The 25,355-nt window shown below is 45.0% G+C and overlaps 1 protein-coding gene across 1 annotated transcript in view; it reads right to left on the reverse strand.

The window, feature by feature from the left end:
* Window positions 1–1,104: 1,104 nt before the first annotated feature.
* POU6F2 (POU class 6 homeobox 2) overlaps window positions 1,105–25,355 on the reverse strand; it is a 478,714-nt gene continuing 454,463 nt past the window's right edge. Inside the window, exons 8-10 of the mRNA XM_035026528.1 lie at window positions 13,971–14,139; window positions 5,040–5,208; window positions 1,105–1,639 (exon numbers count right to left, since the gene is read on the reverse strand). Of these exons, the coding sequence (XP_034882419.1) occupies window positions 1,135–1,639; window positions 5,040–5,208; window positions 13,971–14,139 (843 nt within the window). The 3' untranslated portion in view covers window positions 1,105–1,134. The remainder of the gene's footprint in view (window positions 1,640–5,039; window positions 5,209–13,970; window positions 14,140–25,355) is intronic.

Raw genomic sequence — 25,355 nt, forward strand, 5'->3', positions numbered from 1 at the left:
GGACAGTGAGCACAATTACAGCTTCTGCCAGTGTTGACAGTTCATCGAGCAAAGCCCTAGATATTTTGGAGTCTCTCCTGCATTTCGCTGGGATCTGAGTGGAAAAGACACCGCTCCCACTCGGTGGCCCCCCTGTAGACCCTGGAGGCTGCACCCGAGGGAGATGGAGAAATGGAGGAAGAATGAGAAATGCGAGCTCCATTTTCTTTTCTCAAACCCACAAGTCATAGTGAGAAGAAAGCAACGGATGCTTTGGCACACGATCCAGGATGCCCCCTCCCCCCCAAAAAAAACAAAACCAAGACAAAGAGAAAAGAACCCCCCACCCCAAATGAAAACCAACAGTGAGCCTCAGAGGATGGCTTCAGCAATGACACCCACCTCACAGATGAGGACAGAGATGGGTAAGACAGGAGAAATCAGGCTTCGTAAGTTTCCTTTACATACAAATGTAAAAATTCGTAACACAACTTTACACGCAGAGAAGAGTAGACCAACGATCGCGTTTGCAATGCCATGTTTCTGACTTTGGTTAATAGGGTTTCAGAGTGAATCAGCACTTAGAACCTGAAAGAATGCAGTTCCTCCTCCAGGTGGCAGGCTTGTATTCGCTTGGAACAGATGCAAGTTTTTTGTTTTGTTGTTGGGTTTATTATTTTTTTCTTTCTTTCTTTCTTTCTTCCTTTTTTGTTTGTTTTTTTGGTTTAGTTGTTTTTCTTTTTCCTTAAAATGTGTTCACATTTTCATAATATACAGAAAAAAGTATGTGGTTATTTGGTTTGCTTTAAGTCCATTAGAAAATTGGCTTCGGGGAGACGGGCGGACCAGGGGACTATCCTACCACACACACCTGCAGGTGCGGTGTGTGCCTTGTTTAAAAATTTTCAAAAATGTTTTTTTTTTTTTTTCATTTTTGGAAAACCAAAGGACACGTATAAACCATTCTGTCCACTTGGTAGTTTTCTTAGTCTCTTTACTTACAAGGGTGACGACTGGGGCTCTCTTTTGACTTTGTTTTCAATGTAGTCTTTTTCTTCTTCTTCTTCTTCTTGTCATGAATTCTGATTTGTGGCGTCCGAGGGCGGAGTTTAAGTTTCTGTGGGTTTTGCTTCTGCTTGCAGGCTGGGTGTCTCTTTAGGAGTTTTCTTCCAGAGAGTCTGTCAAGGGCTCCAGGGGGACTGCTGTGGCCGGCTCGTGCTGTTTTAAGCGCTTAATTGTGTTCTTCAGGGCTTGCCTCTTATTGCAGAACCAAACTCTAACTACTTCCCGGTCATAGTTCAGCTTCTCGGCAATCTCGGTCATTTCCTGCCCAGAGGGGTGTGTGTTCTTCTCAAAGTGGGCATTGAGGATCTCAAGGGCCTGGGGTGTGAAGGAGGTGCGCCGCTTGCGCTTTTTGGATGGCTCACTCCCGATAAACTCGGTCAGGTTCTGCATACCTGCTCGATGGCGGGCCTCAGCCTCAGCCATCCACCGCTCAAGCACCGGCTTGATCTTCTGGGCACTTTTAGGGGTGATGTCCAGCTTTTCAAACCTGGCAGGATACAAAAGGCCAGGGTTCAGTTTGGCTGTCAGACTGCTAGCTATAGTGTTCTCTTGGGCTTCCTGTGGTAGGAAAAAGTGGCTTCTCAGGATGGTGTGTCTGGGGGGAGAATTGAGAAAGAACAGTCTTACACTGAGTCCTCTGCCAGGGTGGGCCTCCTGCCTGCCTGCCTGCCTGACCGCCTGGCAGAGCGAATTCACTCCGGATGAGCAGCCAGCTGCAAGGCAGCCGTCCCCCCCGCTCAAGCCAGCGCCCCCCGCCCCCATGCATGTTCATGCCCCGCATGCAGCCCGCACAGCCACACGGATGGGGGTGGGGAAGGGTGCAGACGGCAGGACCCGCAAGCCACCACGATGGAAACAGAAACGACCCGCCCAAGGGGCGTCGGAGACAGCAGCTGTCACGTTCTTTCATTTAAAACGACTCTGTTGTATGGCTTCCGTTTGGTTTTCCCGAAACCCCTCCCATGGACTCCATTATGAAAATGTTGTAAGTTACCAGTCGAGTCAGGGATGACGCTGGGTCGCGGTTCTTTTCATCTCTGTTTAGTGTCTCATTTTAATCCCTCCCTCCCTCTCTCTTTCTCCGTCTGTCTGTCTCTCCCCCCCACCCCTGCTCTCTCTCTGGTAACAAACAATTTGCACCATATGTCAGTTAACAACTTGCCGGCTTTCCAGGTAAAACACGGCCTGTTGCTACTTTACTGGGGGGACTCAGCAGCTGGACACCTTGTAATTGCTACGAATAACCCCCTCCCCGGATGTGCGAAGGCTACCTCATGCCTTTCAAACGCTGTCCAGCGTAATGGGGTACTTTGGCACCAGGGCATCAAGCTGTGTTTAATGTGTGATATCTGCAAACAGTACTCCCATGATATTATTTTCTGTAAATGAGGTCTTCTATGTATCAATCGCCATCAGCAATTCTTTGCTACACTGATTTTAAAAAATATGAAGCATCTCGGGACAAAATTACATGGAGTGTTTTAAGAGGTCATCCTGGTATCCAATTCAGCCTCACGCTCAATGAAATACACAGAAGTGCCAGTTGCTTTTATTCCTTCGTTTGTTTATCCTAAATCCAAATTCACGGCCCTCCGGTATGATGACTTCGGATACACAGATCTCCTCTTTGGATATACTCTTTTTAAGTGTTCAGTGTATCGGAAGACAACCGTCTGACTGCAGAGTGCATCTTATTGAGCTAAAATGAACCTGCTCTCGCCAGAATATGCTTTGTAAGGACGCTTGCAGAAGGACACAAAAGGATAGGCTTCCTTTATGGGCCATAATCTTATCTTTGACACAGCATTTTAGATATTGCGATAAGCAGTGCAAACAGTATCAAGTTTTAATGTGATTTCCATAGCATTGCCTTCCGTGTAGAGTTCAAGGGGTTATTTGTTTATTTTTTTATAAAACCCAACTTCCACTACTGATCAAAGGGGGAAGAAGTACATTTCGCTTTCAATAGAAAATGAACTAATCGTCTAATTTCATTTAATGAGCTTGCCACAAAGCTCTAACTGTGGTGGTAATTTGCTACCTACCACATTTTACCATAAAAGCTACAGAGCTTAAACTCTGGATAGTGTGACAACAGGCTTCACAGTGCCTCGGTGTGACGGACAAAGCTTGCAATAGGGATGGTCAGCGTGTTGGTGGTGTTTCCTTCTCTGCATCTCTGTTAAGGAGGCACTTGTCGGAGCCGTGCCTGGAAGTCACCATCGCTCATAAGTGACACCTGGGTGTGCAGGCTCAAATGCAGATTCCTTCCCTCCCCTTCAATAAACGTGAATCGTTCTAACGTCAGATCTCCATCTCTTTCAAGACTTTCATTTTTTTTCTCTTGGTCGTTAGGTCCTAAAACTAGCTCACCCAGACCCTAGCAGCTAGAGAAAGGCTGTAAAGTCAAGGCTTCTGGCACATTCTGGCATACAGTGAATTCCCAGGGTCTCTCTCTCTCCATTTCAGCCATAGCTTTCTTGGCTTCCCCTGGGGGAGACTTTAGAAATCTACATATTTGATTGGGAATGCCTTAGACACTCTATGGGTGTTGGTGAAAACATCAGATGGCACTTAAGCCAATAAAAGGAAATCACATTTTAGGACTAAAAATAAGTCAGAGAGGACATTAGCAAAAATAACAAATGGACAACTTAAAAAAACCTGTGGCTGCCTTCATCACAAGGCTGTCAAGATGAAACAAAATTAATGTTTCCCAACAGGGAGCAACAGTATTCATATCATTGATGCTGCTTGTTAGTGTTGATGTTCTGTCGGTGTTGTTGGGAATAACATATACAAGCCTTGAAACAAATTTCCCAGCAGTAGTATCCTTGTATAGACTGAATAAAGGTTATTTTCTACAGGGAGGTATCTTATAAGAAAAAACAGTAGGGGAGACCATAGAAGTGAGAGGATCCTATGGTGCTTTTTGTATTTAACAACAATCAATGGGTTTTATGGAAAATCATTGAGCAAAATGTGAGCTGCAAGCTACTACCCCATACTGATGTTATTTATAACCTTAGTCTTAAACTGCAGGAAAAGTACACTTCCGTCCTTTGGGGAATACATTAAAAGTATAAAGAGCAGATAAAAAGACAGCATTTCATGGATCACCAAGAACAAAATCCACTTAAATGAGTTTAGAGTTGGTTTCTTGGCTTTTCCTGATGGAGGAGGACTCATAAGGCATTGCCCAAGAGGAAAAAGCTCTTACAGAAGTGCCTTTGTTACCTCATGCATAAACATGGGATTAGTGAACACACACACACACATACACACATGCACAGGATCTGCTGCTGGCGGCTTGACCCAGATCAACTTGAACACAACCAAGGCTGGATTCTGTCATTTATGTATTTTAGTTTTGTTTTTTTTTTTTGGAGGGGTGGGGACAGGGTAAGCCAGATTCTCACTACCCCTTTCTGAGCCATGTAAAGCAGCTGCTTCTTTGGAAAAAAAAAAGGGGAGGGCCTTTAGCGTTGTGTCTGGGAAGGCAGTGTTAAAGCATTCCTTTGCGGTCACGAGATGGTTAATTTTCTTTTTAAGGTGTATTTCCTTGGAAAAATCCCAATAGCCGTCCCTGGGCCGAAATGGGGGGAGTGTTAACACCCGTTGGGACAGGCAGCTTTATGGCTTCTGCTCAGGATACCTGTCTGCAGACAGGAGAAGGGGCGGGGGGGGGGGGTCTCAGCTGCGTAGGAGGAGGGGTCCAGAAGGAAACTTCTGGCCCACGGTGGGGGATTTCCAATGACACTGCCTTCTTTGTGAGTTGACAGGAGTTATCAAGCCAGGCCCCCGCATCTGCTTTAGCACCTTCGTTTCTGTCCATGTCACCGATTCCAACGTATAAGCCCCCCCAACCCCCCCCAAACTTAGTTCCCATACTCTACCCCTCCAGCTCTGCCCACCCGAAGAAGAAAAGCTGAGCCATGAGGACAAACGAGGCCCAGGCCGGCCAGGAGAGGTGACAGCATGTGGGCACGGGTTACCTGCAGATGGCCGACTGGCTGTACGCGGGGCCCTCTGTAGCACTGAGAGCCTGTCCCACCTGAGTCTGGGTCAGGCCAAGGGACAGGCGCCGGATTTTAAAAGCTTTGGCAAATTCTCGGATCTCCTCCAGATTAACCCCATCCACCTCACCCGCTGCCGTTTGAGGATCTGTGGAGATGTTTTTAAAAATAGGATCAATACGTCAACACACACCCAAGCAATATCTGTTTATTACGGCTTCTAAGAAAGTGGCTCTCTTTAACAGCAGATGGTGGGGAAACTGACATTGTAGAATGTTCTCTTTGTCTCTCGAGTGAGGCACCCAGGGCCCCATCCTCAAGGCGTTACACCTCCACAAATCACCCCTGGGGATGTTTCTATCCCAGATAAAACCACAGGGAGTTCACACGGCCACTTCCAAGATACAAGAGCGTGTTCCCCTGGGCTTAACCCGTCACAACCAGGGCAGGGAGGCGTGAGCCAGGGGATGCGACTCCATTTTGCCCATTGATAGGCTCAAATATTGTGCAAAAACATAAATAGGGTAAGGTTTCAATTTGAAATGTCTTAATTGGGTTCTTTAGGGCTAAAAATTGCCCTTGAGAAAAAGAGGATTTTGTTTTGTCCTTCACCAGATCACTGAGGCAGGCAGGCTAACAGATGGTAATGTTGTCTAATTTCTTACGTTCCTGTTAGCCCCTCGGAAGAGCATGCTTATGAAGCTGTGAGAATAATACTGTATCCCCGCCCCCCCCCGCCCCCGCCCATAGCAGTTTACTGACACGATGCCTTTGTCCCCTAAAAGGGCACATAATAAAAAATGCCTACTGCAGGAAGGCTCCTTTGGTCCCGGATAACACAGTCAATTTAGGACTTATCAAGGGAAATGACAAAACAGCTGGAGAAGGACCCCCCCCCCTTCCCGCTACTGATCCCCGGATAAATGATAAATGAAAGCATAAACCAAGCTGGAGACAGCATGGGTTGGGGATAGGGGAAGATTTCAAAGTGCTGCTCGCTCCTGCCTGGAGCGAAGCCCTTCTCCCTGCGAGCTGACTCTATTGTTCTCCACCTCATTCCTCGGACTTCGGTGAAAAGTTTTTCGCTTCCTCTTTCTGCACAATAATCCATCAATTTCAGTAAATTCAAGTGCTTGTCTAGGGACTCTGGTGGACTAGATTCATCTTCCGGGCTCAGGGCTACAGAAACTCCTGTTGTCGGAAGAGAAATAAACATTTGCATTTCAAGGGCCAATTGTTCAAAGACTTTTGAATAAACATGTTAGTATCTGTGGGGGGCTTGGAGCTTCCAGTCCAGGTCTTCTCATTACGGGGGAAATGGACTCTGTCAGTAGGATCTGCAATACACTTATGCACGGTACCTTCTTTATCTTCACCTTAAAAAATGTCCTGTAGAATTTTTGCATGTCATTCGTTGTAAGTTTGTCAAGGAAAGATTGAAAAGTGGTACAACCACTGGGACCCTGTGAGTATTTCTTAAGTGACTCCTGGGCGTCCTACTGAGTGTTAAGGGGGAGCAAGAGAACTGGGTGGGGGGGAGTTCCAGCCTTTATGGAGTTTACAGTCTATAGGGGCTTGGGGCTCAATATTATGAATGAGAATCAATTCCTGAAAAATACCAGGCTGAGCATAATGAAGAACTAACGGTGTCCAACCCCCACAGCAGAATTTACAGAGAAGGGAGAGGTGACTGTGGGTCCTGCCCAATGGGCAGCTGTCGCAGAATGGAGGGGCCACATCTGGCCTGTGGGAGCAGCGTGCACATAGGCAGGAGCAAAGCACTGTGGGGGTGCCCGCAAGCTGTTTAGCAGGCTGGACTGGGTAGCTTGTGCTAGGAGTGGAGGATATTTCAGTGTAGGACATCGAGAATCTGTGTCCGTGCGCACGGGCAGAGTGTGACTACAAAACTGATTAAGATTAATTACAATCTTGCTTTTTCCCCCCCTCCAAATTCCCCCCAGAGGGCTGGCAACCCTGGTTAAAGAAAGACTTGTTTGGGTTGTCCTTGGGAGAGGCTGCCCTCTGGATCTTAAGTACCCCCCGTGCAGCAGCCTGGAAGAAACTTGAAGGGTTTGCTAAGGATTCTGGGAAGTCACGTCCACACACACGGCAGCCTGGAGCCTCTTCTCTCATTTCTTCCTTCAAACATCCCTAGAGCAGAAGTTGCAAATGAGCAGCTTGCACATTCAACTCAGCTTTCCTAGAGCTTACAAGTTTTTGGAATTGCCAACATTTAAACATTGGGAGGTTTCTCAAGAAAAACATTTCCTTTTTTTTTTTTTAGGTTCTTTTGAAATGTTTAGAAGGTTTGGCTGCACCAGGCCTCCGTTGGCACTTACTTGGGAACGATCAGTCAGCTAGAACTGGTTCTGGCTGCCTGTTCAGCTCCTCATCGGCAGCCCTCCTGAGACCTGCTGCCTGGCTCAGCCTGTTTTGGGGACTCTGCGTTCAGAGTGTGCATTCCCAACGGGGTGGTTCTGGACCCCCCTCCCCCCCGCCCCCCCGCCCCCCCGCAGAGGACTGCGGCACATAAACAGTACAGATGTGCAGTAGATCTGTGATATTAACGTTTCACGGGGGAAGGAGGGTAACAGGGATTTAAAAAAGCACAAAAGGGCTTCTTGTGGAGGAAGGAGGTGATGATAAAATAGTAGTCGAGAAGCTCTGGTTTGGAACAGAGCTGGCCACTTGGTACAGACGGACACGGGGAGGCCTGGCCTCCTGCCGGGAGAGAAGGCTGAGAGCCTTTCCAGGCTGGGCAGGGGAGATGCAAAACCCAGGGTGAAAAATTGGAAACTGGAGACTTTCCTTATAACGATATGGCTTTTAGGATGGTGTTTTCTTCCTTTGGCAGGACTAGAAGTCACCTGATGGGGCCCAGGACATGCATTTTGAACAAGTGCCCCAGGTGATTCTGAAGCAGGGGATCCCTTGACCCCACAGACAGGGGCCTTCTCTATGTTTCTGGCCTGCCCGAGTCTAGGCATGGCCCCCTCTGCAAACTGCTGTCTTCTCTCCACTCTTTACCGTCCTTATTCACCAGGTTCCACTACACAGAAAAGTTGCTGTACCACCTGTGTAAGAGTGATGAGCCAAAGAGGCACTGTGAGGGGGGACCCCTGGGCAGGCACCCCATCCCATACCCTTCCCCAACCCCAACTCCACCATTTATGGCAAGTGGCAAATGCCTGGGTGTCAGCGGGCTGGGGTTGCCAGTATAGTCTGGAGCTAGGGGGAGAGTTTTTCTCTGAGCAAAGCTAAGTAGCCCTTGTGGGAAGTAAATTTGTTGCCTTCTATTAGCTCCATCTCTAGATCAACAGGAATCAACTGAGTTACGCAGCACGTGTGGGGCGGGTCTTTGATCTCGAAGAATACTGTGTTCTGCTTCAGCCCTGTGGCCTGTGCAGGTTTCTGACTTGGGTGGCAATTTTATGTAAATCCGTTCTATCTTACTTCTTCCCTTCCCCTGCTGCCTTTAATGCTTATGTCGTCTTCCTGGTTCCCCGAGACTAGCAACTAAATCTTGCTTGTGCCAGATTACTGACAATAACCAGAGTTGAACTGAAAGCTGTGGACTCTTACTCCCTGCACTGACTGACTGTCGAAGCTTTCACTCTAAAGCTCAGAGAGGTGGCTCCCTGCCCCACTGAGCCCAGGGTCTTCCGTGGGGCTCCAGACAAACACTCGTCACACCAGGAAGCTGAGTTCCTTCTTCCTCTTCTCACACGTTTCCCTTCTTGTCTTTTCCCTCGTTCTACTTAGAGAGCTGATGAGATAGGAATTCTGTGAAATTTAAACAGGTTGATGATCTGCTGGATAAAGGCCCAGGGAAGGGAAATCGGTATCTCCTTCTTTGCACAATTTGTTAACTGCTGGAGATGAGCTTCCTGGTTTTCCTTATATTTTACCCATAAAATCAGGTGGTAAAATGTCTTACTACAGTTTTCTCCATGAGTCCCAAGACTACAAAGGCCCCCAGCCCCATGCAAAGAAGGGGCCCACCCATGAACAAAAATCAGTTTCACCCTGATTACAGCATGTGGGACTTGTTTTCACACTTTGGGAGAATTCATGAGGTGGTGTCCGTAAGGTGTTTTTGAATTGATAAAAAAAATTTATGCTTTTTTTTTTTTTGATCCTAAAGTTTCTGTCTTAAACTCTTGAGGATTCCGCCCCTCCCACTGTTGGAACAATAGCCCTTCCTTAAGGGATATATGCTTTTCTATCTGAGGAGGGGAAACGAAATGGGAGCCTCTTCCCTGGGTTGTGACTTCAGCTCTCAGTCTGGCTCAGAGGTTGACATTCCATCCTGGGATAGCTCAGTCTGGTTTTCCCTTATCCAGTCTCCTGGCTCAGGGAGGTTGGGTTAATTTCAAGGAGGATTCTGAGGCCACCTTGATGGGGACGGGGACCTCAGAGGGATCTCTCAGATCCCCTACTGGGTCGATCCAGCACGAGGGCAACCCGGTCTGGGATTTCTCTGCATTGAGCAGGAAGTGACACCTTTCAGAGAAATTTGCTCCAGATGAAGTCAGCCCAATATATTAAGTACAGGTTCAGGAAGCCACAAGAAGGATGGCCAGGATCTGCCCCAAATCTGACCCTTGCTAGAGAAGCCAGAAGATCAACCTATATAGAGATTAACTGGCCCAGAGATTTAGAATCAACTGGCATTGAAAATTGGCAGGATTTCATAAGCATGACGTCTCCCAAACCAAATCTGGACTGCAAGGGCTGAGAAATAAAAGATTTTTTATGGGAACTAAATGCAAATTGGGTGAAAACAATCCTGTTCTGCAGAATCTGGTTGTGTGGTCACTGGGTCCATACCGAACTGAGCGCTGAGGATGGACCGGCACAGATGTTTTGTTTTGTTTACTTTTTAAAATTTAGCTCCTTCCACCAGTTGACATGGACATCAGTATAAGGGGTTGCTAACTGGGTCGAACCGTCACCATCCATCAACATCATCCTTCTACAACCTCTGCTTGTGGGATTTTTCTATGAAAAACATGCAACTTTAAAGAAGCTGCCAAGTATGAATTAACGGTCTTATGTAAACACCCATCTGCTTTTTTATGCTATTCTCACAGCAAATAATAGGCATATTTACCAAATATTTCTGAGAAATAAGAAACCACTTAAGAATGTGCAATGTAATTTGGGAGAACAGTTTACTTGCAATATGGTGACTTCATTGTGGAAAACAGTGTGAGTTGTGATCATGGGAATCAGGGGTACCATAAGCTATCACCATGCATCTTTATGTTCACTTTATGGCTTGTTTTTTCTGGTAATAGCCAGCGGTCCTTTGCTGTCTGAAAAAATCAAGTTTACTGGCCAGGGGTTTAAAGAGTGTGTACTGAAAAACAAAACAAAACCAAACTCAGCAAAGAATTAAAAACCCCAAAAGCTACCTGTTTTTAAACAATACTGTGTAAATCTTGAGCCAGTTTGGGACATTTCTCAAGTCACTTGTTTGACTCTGTTAGACTTTCCAAAAGCCCTTGCTTATAGAAACTATATTTACTTCTGATGACTGTGGCAACCGAGCAAGGTATAACACAGGGCAAGCTGTGTGGGAACAGCGAACAGGTACCTACAGCAGATGTTCTTGGGAGTAAGGAGTGTGCTTATTTGGTAACACTGAGCTCAGATGTGGTGTTCCTTGCGCATGAAGATCCCGTTATCATTGCTAAGGCATTAACTCTGTGTTCTTTTGTCTGGAGTGGGGAAGATTTGGGGTGACTTTTGGTTCCATTTTCTCTGGAACGGTGGCAAGTTGCGCAGCCCTATGGTGCCAATATGTGACCATGGATGTGGGAGGGTTCATTGACCAAGGTCTTGACCACAAGTTCAAGTCCAGGTTGACCTGGCCTTGGTTTCTTGGAGGGATTTGTTGATTAACCATCCAACTCAATTCAAGAATTATTTATTCTAGCAAGTCTTTCTGTTCTGTCTCAACCTCTAAAACCAAGTTAACTATCAACTGTATTGCCATAGTCCCTATTCTTGTGTTGATCATAGCGTTCATTTCCCTTTATTGTAACTGTGTTTCTTTGTTACCAGTTCATGACTTCCCCCAGGGCAGGGAGCCCATCTTGCTTATTTTTGCTTTCTTAATTTCTATTCCTGTGCTTGGCATATACATGGCACTGTGTTTTTATTTTTAAGTTGACAGCCGCTGACGAAACCACACTTTTGTTCCCCTGTAATTTCATCTGTATCACAACTACATCTGAAGTAGGGGTTTGGTCTCCCCATATTATCCTATCTGCAGATTTGGTGAAGTTTCATCTCAGACAAAAATAATTTTAAATGGATATTTCATGCTTGACTATGACTTCAATATATGCACAATGTTTAGTTTTTCTCTTTATATTAGCTCAGGGAAAACCCTGTGCTTTAATTGTAAGGCCTATGCAGGCTTTTAAAGAATTATTTGAGGAATATTTAGGTGATTTGACATATACTGTCATTCAAATGTCACTGGATAAAATTCAGGGGTAAGCATCCGATTTTTGAAGGCTGCTGTGCTGTGTAGCCTGTGTATGACCCATTGGGTTATCATCCTGGTCCTGCCACCCATTAGATTTGTCACACAGAGTGTCACAGCCTCTCAACCAAGATGGGATGTGGTACCTCTGACAGAAGACGGCCAAAATGGGTAGTACTTTCAGGATCTGACCGATGTCAGTTTCAAGATCTGCAAATGAGGATTTCTATGACCTCCTGTATTAAAATGGGCACAGTATTGAAGTGCTCTGAAAACCCTTCTTTACAAATCAAGTCTTAAACAGAGATTGGTTGGGAGAGTCAGCATCAGAGAAATGCTCTGTGTATCATTCATTGTGTAGTTGGGTTTTGAGACAGAAGGAAATCAATTAAACAACATGCTCAAAATCGGTAACAATTTTAAGCCCAGGAGTGGGTTTGTATAAAGTCTGACCCCCAGGGGGACTGCTTGCGCCTCCCCTATATCTGCTGGAGAAGGCTCCTCATTCAGGCTCTGCATATAAGTTTGGAGTTTCCTGCCTCAAGTGCATATGGGTAAAGGAGTCTCTGTCCCCATTCTTTATATTTCATATCAGGATATGTAATATGGTTCACTCATTATACACCCGGAACTTAGATGCCCCATTGGCAACCGTGCAGTTGAAATTCCATCTGTCCCATTAAGTAGCTCTGTGATGGATTTCTGAAAAAGGCTGCTCCTTTCCTGACCAGTTCGAGACAAGTGACTAGAAGGAACCCGGTATCATCCATCCGTCTGTCTGTGTGTTCAGCCACTCATTCATCTCCAACATGGACTGGTTACATTGTGTAAAATACTGTATTTGTGGGATGATTTGTACTTTATTTCGTATTTACCTTATTTCTTCTCTATAAGATATTTGATCTCAGTTCCTTTTCTTATAGGACCAAAGCTTAAAGCCTATCCTAAATTTATGACTGTGCTGCTATTTATAACTAGAGTATTTTGTGGAAACTTATGCAGAATATCGAATTGGAATGATGTTGAAATCTTTCCTAACACCCCTATGAGGAGTGTCTTTCTTGGGGAAAATCTGGCTATAATTAAATTAACTTTATTTATGATTTTATTCTAGTAAAACTAGAGTTTCTAGCCCAAACGAGAGGAGTTGTATATCTAAACAACCTATAATAACTGGTTGATGACAAACTCCAATATGTACCCTGAAACTCTGTTTGGTGCTGACCCATCTTTGGGGTCAGGAGCCTCCAGGCTAGTTGAGATAGTTGGGCATTTTCATATCTTCCCATAAGTCCTCATTCTCTTCTCCATTCCAAATCCTTCTTGCCTGAATAATCCATATAATTGAACTTATATGTAGGTATGCATACACATATATATTCTTTTTTTGGGGGGGGGGTTGCTTGCATGGGGAGGGCATGGCAACGCTCCATTTTGCTTCTCATTACAGATGATACATGAGGATCCCTGCTGTTCCTGTTATAACAAGTTATTCATGACACTCGATCAAACACAGATACTCAGATGTGTCTTTATTTTATGGCACAGATATCTATGCAGTGCTTTAGCCCTTTAAACCTGTAATTACTGGATTTTCGGTTCCTGGAGAATTATAATCGAAGTGCGCATTCTGTGATTTTATTTATGGGTAAAAATTGCACCCAAAGGTGAACGACTAACCTGAAATCAGACCATTGTCCCATTCATCTCCACATGTTCTGATTTGCATGTGATACACACGCTGTCTTTACGTGGGGCCACATACCGTTTCTAAACGTTACATATATATGTGGCCCACTCAGGGAAGCAGACCCGCAGGCTTATTTTAGTTTATGAATGGTGGTTCAGAGATTTCCCATCCTGTTCCAGCCCGTGCAGCTTTCCCCACGTGCCCCTGGAGGCGGCTCATTGTGCACACACACCCACCCGCCCACGGGCACGGTCTCTTTTATTTCCTCTGACACCTACAAATAGAAGGCAGGGGACTTCAAACGCACGGAAAAGCAGCTTGACCTGCTGGCTGAGTACCTGTTGTTGGCGATTTCAGTTCTGAGCTCTGTGGCTTATGGCCTGCAAGCTGATCAGCTTCTCCCTCCTGAAAGCCGCAGGACTGACTCAGCATGGCAGAAAGCTCTTGAGATAGAGACCCGCCCCTGCGCGCACCCATGAAGGGGGCGTGCTTCGGGGGCCTGTTTCCCTAAGGAACCATCTGGCCCTGGGCAGAGACCTTATTCCGGTAGTGGCCTAGAAAGGCCGGGAAATTCCTCTTTGATGTTGAAAGAACGAGAGAAAGAAGGACGGAGGGATGGTGGGGAGAGAGAAAGGGAGGGGAGAGAGAGAGAGAGGAGGGAAGGCATTGCAGATAGGCAACAAGAAGACCACCATGATTTCACCGAGCCAGAAAGGATACTTACTGCTGACTAACTGGCCCACGCTCAAAGCTGAAGAAGAGGAGGATGAGGAGGAAGAAGAGGAAGCCTGCCGGATGGGGCTTTGAGACATGGATGCTTGGCTGTGAGCCAGGTGCAGAAGGCTGCTTTGGGAGGCTGCTTGACCCACTGACGTCTGCGAGGCTTGGTGGAGCTACATGGAAGGGGGATGTAAAAAATACACACGAGTGAGAAATCGGAGGGTGGAAATGCCAGGGGATAGAAGTTTCATCTGGGGTTGAAGCATTGTATTTCCAAGAACATTATACTGCTCAGGAACAATGCAAACTCTATACACAACTGGCGGGATTTTTTTTTTTTTTTTTTTTTAGTATATAATATGTTGCAGCTTGCTTGACAGGCATTTTATTAGTAATCCTAAATATATTATTAATTCCCTACTTGGCTTGCGGGAGCACCCAATTTTCTACCTTTCTCGAGCACAGCATGTGGCTGGACTCTTTTCTGCCTGTTCACGCAATTACAGCGCACGTGACCGGCGGCCCAAGAGGTACAGATAAAATACAGCGCTTGCCGTCACCTCGGAGTGTGCAACTCAAGCTCATGGGTGTGGCTGCGCCCGACCAATTTGGCTTCTGTAACTGGTATTTTTAGGAAAGTTCCCATTTAGGCTGAGTGTGAATTGAGTTTGGGAACTTTCTGCTCTCCCCTCCCCCCTTGCCCCCCCATCAAAGAGTCTGGCTGGATTACTGTAAAGTGGGGAAGAACGTTCTCTGATGTCCTACAGGAAACGGAGAGGGAAGCTGGGGCAGCCGGGACAAAAATATCCAGTAGTATTTGTAGCTTTCAGTTGTCGCTTTCTTACTCCGTGCCACCCTGTGTTAAGGACTTTGATGCCCTTGCTCATTTCTTATATCGGCCTGTGAAGTGGGTGCTATTTTAACCTCTCTTTTGCAGACAAAGTAGTGGAAGCTCTGAGAAGTAAAAGGGTTTTGTGGGTTCATCCGGTAGGTGTAGGGGGGCTGGTGTCTGGACACGTGGAGTCTGACCTGGAGGCTCGAGCTCTTAATCACCATGCCAGAAGCAAGAATTAACCTAATTTTCAAAATTCAGTGTGCCTCGAGAAAGGTTGTCTTTATGTCCATTTATTCATGACTCCTTTAGAGGTTCTCAAAGGCCTGTTGTTCTGGGTGGTGAGGGAAGCCCAGCACAGGAGAGGAAGGTTGGAGGAAAGGGAAGTGATTGCAAGTACCAGGTCCCCTTGGAGGCCCAGGAGGGATCCTTCTCAATCTGTGCTTGCGCCCCCCATGCCCGGAAGCTGACACAAAGGGGGCAGCTCAAGACCCTGGACAGGTGCACGATCAGCCTTAGCCATTGCGCCCTTTATGATTGGAGATAGCCCTCCTTGGTCTACAAACTGCTTTCGTGGCTATTGTCACATTTACACAGGTATAGCAGAGTCTGTATAAAAGGAAGTCAGCCCGGGAGTAGAATCAGGTCAGGCCCTGAACTTTGGTGGGCTTTCCCACCAAAGTTCACGGCCTGACCTGATCTCTGACCACTTGCTCGTGATCTGATGGTCAGCCTGGGACATGTCAACTTCACATTTGTCACTGCCTTCCCTGTGTGTGTGTGTGTGTTCATTTTTTCATTCAACTTTATCGAGAGATCATTTATACATAATAAAATACACCCATTTCAAGCATGCAGTTTGATGAGTTTTGTCAAATAGATACATCTGTGAAACGAGCATCGTCATCAAGACATAGGATCTTCCTTCCCATCATTCTGTAAAGTTCCCTCATCCCCTTCGCAATCAATTTCCCCCCAAGGCCCAGACCCAGACAGCCACAATGGACCTTCTGTCACAATGGCCTCATTTGGCACGATTCTAAAAATGGAACCGTACAGTATGTGCTCTTCTTTTATCTGGCTTTTTCTGCTGGGATACTGGTTTTAAGATTCGTTTTGTTGCATGCGTCAGCAGCATCATCCCTTTTTATTGCTGAGTAGTACGTACAGTATGTATTTGTAGCGTACATCTCTATGCTTACATAGGTATCTATGCTGCAGGTTGTTTATCCATTCATCTGTTGATGGACACTTGGGTTCTTTCCAGCCTGCGACCATTATGAATAGAGCAGTCATAAACACTTACGTACAAGTGCTTGTGTATACCTGTGCTTTCATTGCTCTTCTGTAAACACCTGGGAGTGGAATTGTGGAATTCCTTCATCCTACTATAAATGCACGTTGAACTTTTTTAAGAAACTACCAGACTGATTTCCACTGTGGCTGTAGCATTTCATATTCCCACAAGAAATGTATGAAAATTCCAGTTGCTCTCTGTCCTTACCAATGCTTGGGATTTGTCAGTCCTTTAAATTCCCTAATGTGTTTTAACCATCAATTAACATTTTACCTGCAAACAACTGTTAGTAAAATGCTACTTTGGAAATGCCTAAGGAGCTCTCTCTCCTTCTGGTCCCTCGTGGCAAAGCTTTTGCTCCCCCGGGTTCACATGACATCCCTATGCAGCAGATATACACCTAGCATGATTATGAGGAGTAAATGACTGGCCCAAGATCATGTGGTTCGGAGCACATTAGAATCTGGGCTCTGATTCATAGCTCAGGGCTCCTTCCGGGATGCCATTTTGTCCCCCTTCAGAATTGCTTGAAGTTACCTTTCAAGTGCACATCCTTATAGTTACCAAACTGTGCTAAGTGGAGGCTATATTGTGAATAAAAGATAGTGATAATTGACACGGAACCCAAATTAATATGCATCAAGCATCTGCCCCAAAGTAATTAGCCAATCTGCCGAGCACATAATCAACAATTGAATCCAGTAAATTTTATTCTGTAGGGACACATATTAAAGATTAAATCTATTTTTAATTTACTTAATAAAAGGTGATGGATATTTGCATGTCAGTCTACCCCTTCTAACTTATTGAGTTGTCCTTCTAAATATTGTTACTTGACAAAAGCTTTTCACAGTTTTGAGTCACTGAATCATGAGATAGCCTTCCGTTTTACCATTCCATCAATATTTTATTGGCCCTGGGTGTGGTAAAGTACCATCAAGGAACTGGGTAAGACAATAATCAATTGAAATTTTTCTTCCTCAGATACAACTCAGTAGAGAAACAAATTAATGGGCTGCAGTCTCACTAAGGACACAAAAAAGCAAACTAGGGCTTATGCCTTAAGCTATGCAGCAGAAAGAAATTCAAGAGGAAAGTAAAATAGTTCTTTTAAGAGCTTGTCCTGTGTCCACACAGTGAGAGAATGAGATGACTCTAAGATACCTAAGTATCTAAGAAAGATACATTTCTTCCAAAGTAAATACGCATTTTTTAGGACATTGGGGTTCTGCTTTCCCTCCAGAGTTTAACCAGACAATATGGAATAACCAAGAAAAATTCTGAAAAGTTTTTACTTGTCAAGAATCGAGATTATATAAGCAGTAGCTTCCTCACTGGAGCCCGTATGTCTCATTCCAATGTAGGGAATGTATAGACATGTATCTGTTAATTCTAGAATCACTTGTAAGTCCAGATGGAATAGCCTTTTGTACATATCAAAATGAGCCCAGAGACTGACCCTCTTTTATCACTTCTTCCCTCAGAAAAAGAGGATGTTAGAGTAATACTTCTCTTACTTCCCATCCCTAGCACTATAATTCTTTCAGGTAAATGACAAAAAAAAAAAAAATAGCCTTATCTGTGATGTTCTTAGTTTAATGAGAAATATGCTTAAAAATATATGTATCATCGGAAAAATGAAGGGGGGGAAATCGGAGGGGGAGACGAACCATGAGAGACTATGGACTCTGAGAAACAAACTGAGGGTTCTAGAAGGGAGGGCGGTGGGAGGATGGGTTAGCCTGGTGATGGGTATTAAAGAGGGCATGTATTGAATGGAGCACTGGGTGTTACATGCAAACAATGAATCGTGGAACACTACATCAAAAACTAATGATGTAATGTGTGGTGACTAACATAACATAATAAAATTTAAAAATATATATATGTATCAAATAAAGAAAGGGAAAGCAGAGATTTAAGCTACTTCATGAAAGAACTTTGGGTTTCAATATAGAAATTTCAAAGACTTTAAATAAGCAACATTAGAATTAGATTTAATTCTGTTGTTTTTCAGACCCTGACTTAAATCTGAAAATCCTGTATTACTTATACTGTGTAATTACTGGCAAAAGAAATAGGTGTGTAAATGCCTCATACATAACTGGCCATAAAAAGTGGCATAGTTCACCAAAAGATAGTGCAGGGTATTAGGGAATAAGGAGAAGCCTGAACGAAAAGCTTCTTTCCTTTTCCTTCCTGGAGAGAAAGGGGGACTTAGAAGCTTCTATGAAGGCAGATGTTTTATTACATTGGCTTGATCTTGAGAGGCCAACTGTATGGATACCATTGATGAGATGCTTCCCACGGGTCTTTACATAGACTTTTAAATCTTGGTATTAGCCCTCTTGGTTGGTATTGGTGTTGTCCTTACAGAAGAGGAAACAGACTTAAGATGGCTTATCTGGGGTCACACAGCTGATATAACTGAGTTTTGAGGCCAGGGGAGTCTGACTCAGGAGCCAGCGCTCCTTCCAGCAGCCACACCACTGCCCCACTCCTGTCTACCCCTGGAGACAGGTATGAGTCAGGAAGACGGCAGGAAGCTCTAGCTGGATGGTGTGGGAACACATGAGATGTGTTCAAATTGGTCACGGTGAGCTACACACTAGAGTTGATCAGTGCAAGCGTAGATCATGGTCTATCATTTTGAACATATCTCATCTGTTTCACTAAATATGACAATTTAAGTATTTTTCTAGTTTAGGATTATTTTCTATAGGTCCTGAAGTATTTAAAAATGTCAGATTTTTTAGGAAAACATGGTAGTCAGAGATGGCCAGAGCACTATGATTTTGGTGTCGTCTGGGACACATCTTGGATGGAGTCGCCTATAGATTGTCCTTTGCTTAATGTAATGAGCCCCAGTTATTTGTTATACCTCAAATTTACTTTTCTCAGTATCCTGTTTATATGATCATATTTTCTATTTATTCACTATACCCCCACTGCACTGCCTAAAGGAGCTGGAATTTGTTTCCATCTAAGTTCGGGGAATCACTTTCTTGCCTTTTATTGAGCTGTAAGTCAGATGTAAATAGGCTGTGTTATGGGCTGAAATGTGTCCCACCCCAAATTCATATGATAAAGTTCTAACCTCCAGTATCTCAGAATGGGACTATAATTGGAGATGAGCACACAGACTGGTAGAGGGGGGAGACCACATGAGGACACAGGAAGGAGGTGACCACCTGCAAACCCAGGAGAGGGGCCTCAGGGGAAGGCATCCCTGCCTGACACAGTGATCTTGGACTTCTAGCTTCCAGAACTGTGAGACAATAAACTTCACCCTATCTATGGCACTCTGTCAGCCCCAAGCAGACTCATACAGGCTGAGAGCATGGAGCCAACAAAACAAGAGAGGGAAGGGGCAGTTCATGTTAGCCTGGGGCTTTGCATTACCCAGGGAAGGAGGGAGGAATGTCCATCTCTTCCAGGAAATGACAAACAGGGAAGGACAGGATTCAGGGTCTGAAAATCTTCTCCCTTCCTGTGGCCTGTGAGAGACTGGCTGCGTTGGTTTGTTTGTGTTGGTTGGAATTGCTGGGTGTTTAATATATTCAACAAAAGTAAATTCAAGTACAAGCACGCTTTACAGACGTTCTTGATTTTCTATGCCCTGGCTCCTTGTATAACTTCCATGTGTAACACAGTATATCTTTAATAATGTTTTAGTTTCTGGAATAAAGCATCTTCCAATTGAATCCATAATTGCTACAAAAATAAGTGGAGGTGACAAGTGTCTTGGAAAGTGGGATAAAATGCAGAATGTGCTAGACAAGTTGGAAAAATGAATGCATATAAACAGTATAATTCAAATGGAATTAAATATAGAGAGATTAATTTGGGGAAGGAAAAACTCTCCAATTATGCCAAGGCAAAATGGAGGAGGTCTGGCCTTTTACAAGTATGTCAGGGAGCCATAATGAACTGCAGACTGAATCCCCAGGTGGTGCAATGAGAACGTGAACATGACCGCACGAGTTCTAGCAGGAGCAAGAGCATACAGGAGGACATCGTGATTCTCCGTCCCTGCACTGGCTGACATTTTTCTGAGTACCTACTGTGTACCTTATAATAGCTCGAAGAGAAATGAAGTCAGTGGGTCTCAAGATTTAGCTTTCGTCAGGGCTGTTAAAACACAGATCATACCCCCCACCCTTGCCCGGGGGGGTCTGATGCATCTGGGATGGGGCTCAAAAATTTGCATTTCTAACGAGTTCCTACGTGATGCTGTTGGTTGGGGGCCCACACAAGGGTTTTGAAGGAGCTTCTCTTCAAAAAAGGGTAAAGGAAGAGGATTTATTATGTCCAGATGAGAGAAGCCATAGCCCAGATTTAATAAGAACCTTCAAGAATGAGGAGGATATAATGACTGCCTGAGAGTTACTGAGCTGCTCGTTCTACTGTGGGTAGGACAGGAGCCCAGATCTTAGATTTGCTAAGATTTAGGGTTTATATCAGGACAAGCTAGCTTGAAAAATTTTGAGGACCTGAAACATGACATTTAGTGGAGATTTGAATTATCTTTTGTAAGGCTTGAAAAAAGCAAGGAGGGAGCTGTCCTTTTGGCAGGGTCCAGGAGACTCTCTGGATTTTCTTTCTTTCTTTTTTTTTTTTTTAAAGATTTTATTTATTTGACAGAGAGAGACACAGCGAGAGAGGGAACACAAGCAGGGGGAGTGGGAGAGGGAGAAGCAGGTTCCCCACTGAGCAGGGAGCCTGATGCGGGGCTCAATCCCAGGACCCTGGGACCATGACCTGAGCCGAAGGCAGACGCTTAATGACGGAGCCACCCAGGCTCCCCGACTCCCTGGATTTTCCTTCTAGTTCTCTCCATGACTGGGAAATGGCTCTTTAACCCGGGCAGGAAGAAGAGCCCCAGCTGTAAGACTCCCTCAGACACTTCCTGTCTGCAGGGGAATGAAGCCCTGGAAGCAGAAATGCCAGTGGGCTCAAGAAAGAGTGCAGTCACACCAGGCACTCGAGGCTGGGGGGAAGTGAGGAGAAGCAGCGTGGGGGCAGGATTAGGGAAGACGCCGCACACGGGCAGGCAAGGCCAGTGGCAGTCCTAAAAAGCGCTGGGAACACAGAATGATGGGACAGAGCAGGGCAGAAAACCAGGGATTACATGCAGTTGAGGAAGTAAGGTGGGAGAGTGCGGTGGGCGAGAGGAACGGGTTAACATTCACAAATGAGATGAACAGAGAAGGCATCTGTGTGGGAGCCCTTCTCAAGCTGCGGGCCCTAACTTGGGAACATACTGCAAACTGACAGAAGGCACAGAATTGGAAAGGCACAGGAAGGCCTGGGCTGGGCTGCTCTGGAAGCACGGCTCTGGGATGCTGGTGCCCGTAACTGGGCAGTGATTCAACCGAACACCATTGACTGAGCCCCCACCGTGGGCGGGGTCCTGAACCAGGCTGAGTCGGCCAGCTCCCTGTCTTTTGGGTGTAGATACCCAGTGACAGCCCAGGTGATGAAAAGGAATGGAGCAGGGGGGAAAGCAGAGAGGAGGGAGCTTATAGGGAAGCTTCTAGAAGGAGGGATCCTGGACAGAGGGACGGTGGCCAGTTTGCCAGACAGAGACGGTGGGAAAGGCATTCCAGGCCAGGGCACTGTCGGCCGGGCTCGGCAGGGAGGGACAAGGGGAGACCAGAAGGGCGAGATGCCCAGTTGTGCGGCTGGCTGCAAGGTCAAAGGGCTATTTTGTGTTGGAGTTGCTGATACACGTTGCATCCATCTAGGAAAACTCCTATGCTATTTCAGATCCCTTGTGGGTGGAAATGCCTCATTTATGTCTCATTGTGGGTGGCTCTAAGAAAGAGATGGGGAACCACTGTGATAGGCAGGCAGGGGCTGGGAAAGGCAGTTGATTTTCAAAAACAGGTAAGGGAGTACATTTTGTATTTACTTGAAAAACAAATGAATGGATTTGGATAATCAGATGGCATTTTGAGGAGCCGATTTAAATGAACTACCTTCCTTTGGTTTCCTATAAAGGCCAAGATTACTCTTTGAAGAGAAGTTGCGTGCCTTCATAGAGGGCAGTCTTCAAGGATTAGAGCTACAGCCTTTAGTTTCTGAAAAATTTCACTGCTTTGATTTTACAAATTGCAACACTTTCCCTTTCAAGTGTCTCCACCCTCTTAATGGTGCTACAAACTCCCGCTAGCTTTTGTTGGAATTTAGTCAAAGGGAGAAAAAATATACACAAAAATGATGTCTATGCTGCTACGGAGAAATCATTAATTCACGGTCACGGGGTTGTAAGGGCAAACTAGGGGATGTGAGGCCCTCTCACTTTGGTGAGGAATTCTCCATAATCCACAGTAGCTGCAGAGTCTCATGGAGGGAACAGAAGCTTACTTTCAAAATCCACCAAATATTTTTGTATTAGGTAGCTTTTTTTTTTCATGCCCAGAAAGATACTTCTATCTTTCTCTGTTTCTTTTTTTTTTAATCTAGTCTTTTTCTGACTTTTATTCTCTTGCATTGCTTACCAAGAATCTCTGATGTGATACTGTGAAGGCTAGATCTAGTGCCATTGAGTCTTGATATGTATTTTAAAAATATATTGCTTGCATTCCAGATGATAACTTCGCAGGTTCTCAATCTTTTATCATTGGAATAAATCATCATCAAGAGTAGTTGAGGGTCCACTCTTAGATTTTATTCAGATTCCTTTAATTAATGCTAGGCAGATGTAAAAATGAAGTTAAAGATGTAATTGTTTTCATTAAATTAAAACAAGTCACCCCGGGTAATCTGGTCCAAGGTACTTCACTCCATGAAAGTGAACTCCCTTCTGAGTGTGAGTTAGGGAACTTTCTGCTCCTGTAATTTATGATGTATTTTACTGTTGGAACTATGCTCTTGTGAGATCAGGCATTTGTCATAAATCACATGAAAAAATAAATTGAGAAACTTCTCTACTGTATGATAGAAATCCTTTATTTTTTAGTGGTTGTCTGTATTATATTTCTTCAATGTAAAGGGTAATATTTAAAGAAAAAAATTGAAGACTACTATCCTTATACCTCCAGCTCTGGGCTTTTTACTTTTGGACTCTTGGGCATTTTATGATCTCAGGATCCCAGCTTTTATATCCAGGACTCAGACTTGCGCATCTCCTGTCAATTCACCCAACTTGTTAACTCTACTATATGTTCCGGGGTGTTTCAAGGTGTTTCAGAGCTGGTGCCAAGAAATAGCAATAGCCATTCATTTCTTTCCACCGTTTCCTGATATTTCTTTTTTTTTTAAAAAAAAGATTTTATTTATTTATTTGACAGAGAGAGACACAGCAAGAGAGGGAGTACAAGCAGGGGGAGTGGGAGAGGGAGAAGCAGGCTTCCCGCGGAGCAGGGAGCCCGATGCGGGGCTCGATCCCAGGACCTGGAATCATGACCTGAGCCGAAGGCAGACGCTTAATGACTGAGCCACCCAGGCGCCCCCGGTTTCCTGGTATTTCTAACCAGGTTCCCCATTCGTTCCCTTGATCTTTCGGGACTAGAATAGACCATGTGCACATGGCTGGAACAAGAAGGACAGGCCCGGGGGCACTTGCTGTGACTTGGACATTCAGGAAGGTTCGTATGCCACTCTTCTCCAGCTGTGTTCATGTGTCCTCTCAGCACACACGTACACCGTCCAGGACAGTCCTGCTCTCTGGGATGCTGGTCATAACTGACACGAAGTGGACTTGCAAGGCACACCCCCAAGGGGCTGGCTGTTTCTTACCAGTTGCTAGCTCTCCAGTTCTACTGTGAAGAAGACAGTCATGGTCGTCAGAGCAGCAGAGGACCAGGTGTTCCCAGAGTGGCGGAAATGGATCAATGATGTTTAATTTGGACAAAGAGTGGAGGAATGGCACCATATCTGCCTTTTTTTTTTTTTTTTTTGCCATTTCTTGGCTAGGTCCTTCTCCTGGATTAAAACCATCCTACCTCAAATCTAGAGCTGTAATTTTATGTAACTGGAATTGTCTCTCACCTACACGCCCTCCTCTGAAATCCAAGGCGAGAATGAGAGCTGTTTTGTATTAAATGTTGATGATTTCTAATTAATTTATCACCTTTGTGGCAATTTACAACTTGGCTTTGCTGACAGAAATAGTTTTTAGCAGATTGAATGAAAAGAGGCTGATCTCATTTTTCCCCCTAGAGATAATTTTAGCATAAGTTTGAACAGATAGAAATAGGTCTTAAAAAGCCAATAAAAGATAGAGGCTCTTGCCTTATTTAGGGAACCATTTAGAACGCAGAGAGTCCAATGGCATCTTGTAAATAGTAAAAGAAATAATCTAGCTGAGAGATAGGGGTGAGGAGAGGGGAGGGAAGTCCTCAGTGATATATCTGGCAGGGAGTGAGCCACTGGGTATGATTAAGCTGAGGAAGAAGAGGGGTGCTGGGAGCCTTGGCTCTCCAGGCAGTGGTTTAGATTTGGAGGGAGAACCAAAGGGCATAAGACCAGAGTCTCCATCTCTGGTAAGTGTGTTCAGATCTGACCTGGTTTTTCCTAGTGTTCACCCCTCAGTGGAAGAGGTATCCTTGCTTGACCCACTCATAGATCCCCTCACTGCTCCCTCATGACATTTACTACAGATCTCAGGTACATATTTGTGCAAGTCTTTGATGAATGTCCATCTTCCTCGCTAGACCGTGAACTCCATGAAGGAAGGGCTCATGGTATCTGTCATGTCTACCAGCCTGGCTGCCATGTACAGTGCCTGACAAATAGCAGGTGGTCAATAAATATATATACTAAACAGATTTTTAAAAATATTTATTGAACAAGCGATTGGATTTTGCAAGCATAGTCTTTGGGTGCCACCAAGAGTGGGCTGTATGCATGGTTGGATCAGAAGCCAAATGGCTGAGATCTCTGGGAAGACACTTCTACTTTGTTACAGACGAATGATGAAGAACTGAGCAGTGCTTTCTTCTTCCTCTTTCCTTCGTATTTTACTTCCTTGCTAGATGCTTTACATTATAGTTTTCCAACAACCCGTGAGGCCATCTACTCAGTCACGTACTCACTGTTAATATTTGTCTTCTCCTCCCACCACCTTTCCTGTTAGTGCACCCTCTAGCTGCAAATCTGGGTCTTAGCCCTTCCAACTTTTGCTTCTTGACTCACCCAGCTGCTGGTTTCAAAATGTTTCAAACAGAGCAGCTCCAGACTTTAAAGAGTTACAACAAAGAAAGAAAGGAATTGATGTTTCTCCATTGCTTTACCCGATTTCATCTCTGTAGCAT

The sequence above is a fragment of the Mirounga leonina genome, unplaced genomic scaffold (assembly GCF_011800145.1).
Source record: "Mirounga leonina isolate KUSES-001 unplaced genomic scaffold, KU_Mleo_1.0 Mir_199, whole genome shotgun sequence".
Taxonomy (NCBI): domain Eukaryota; kingdom Metazoa; phylum Chordata; class Mammalia; order Carnivora; family Phocidae; genus Mirounga; species Mirounga leonina.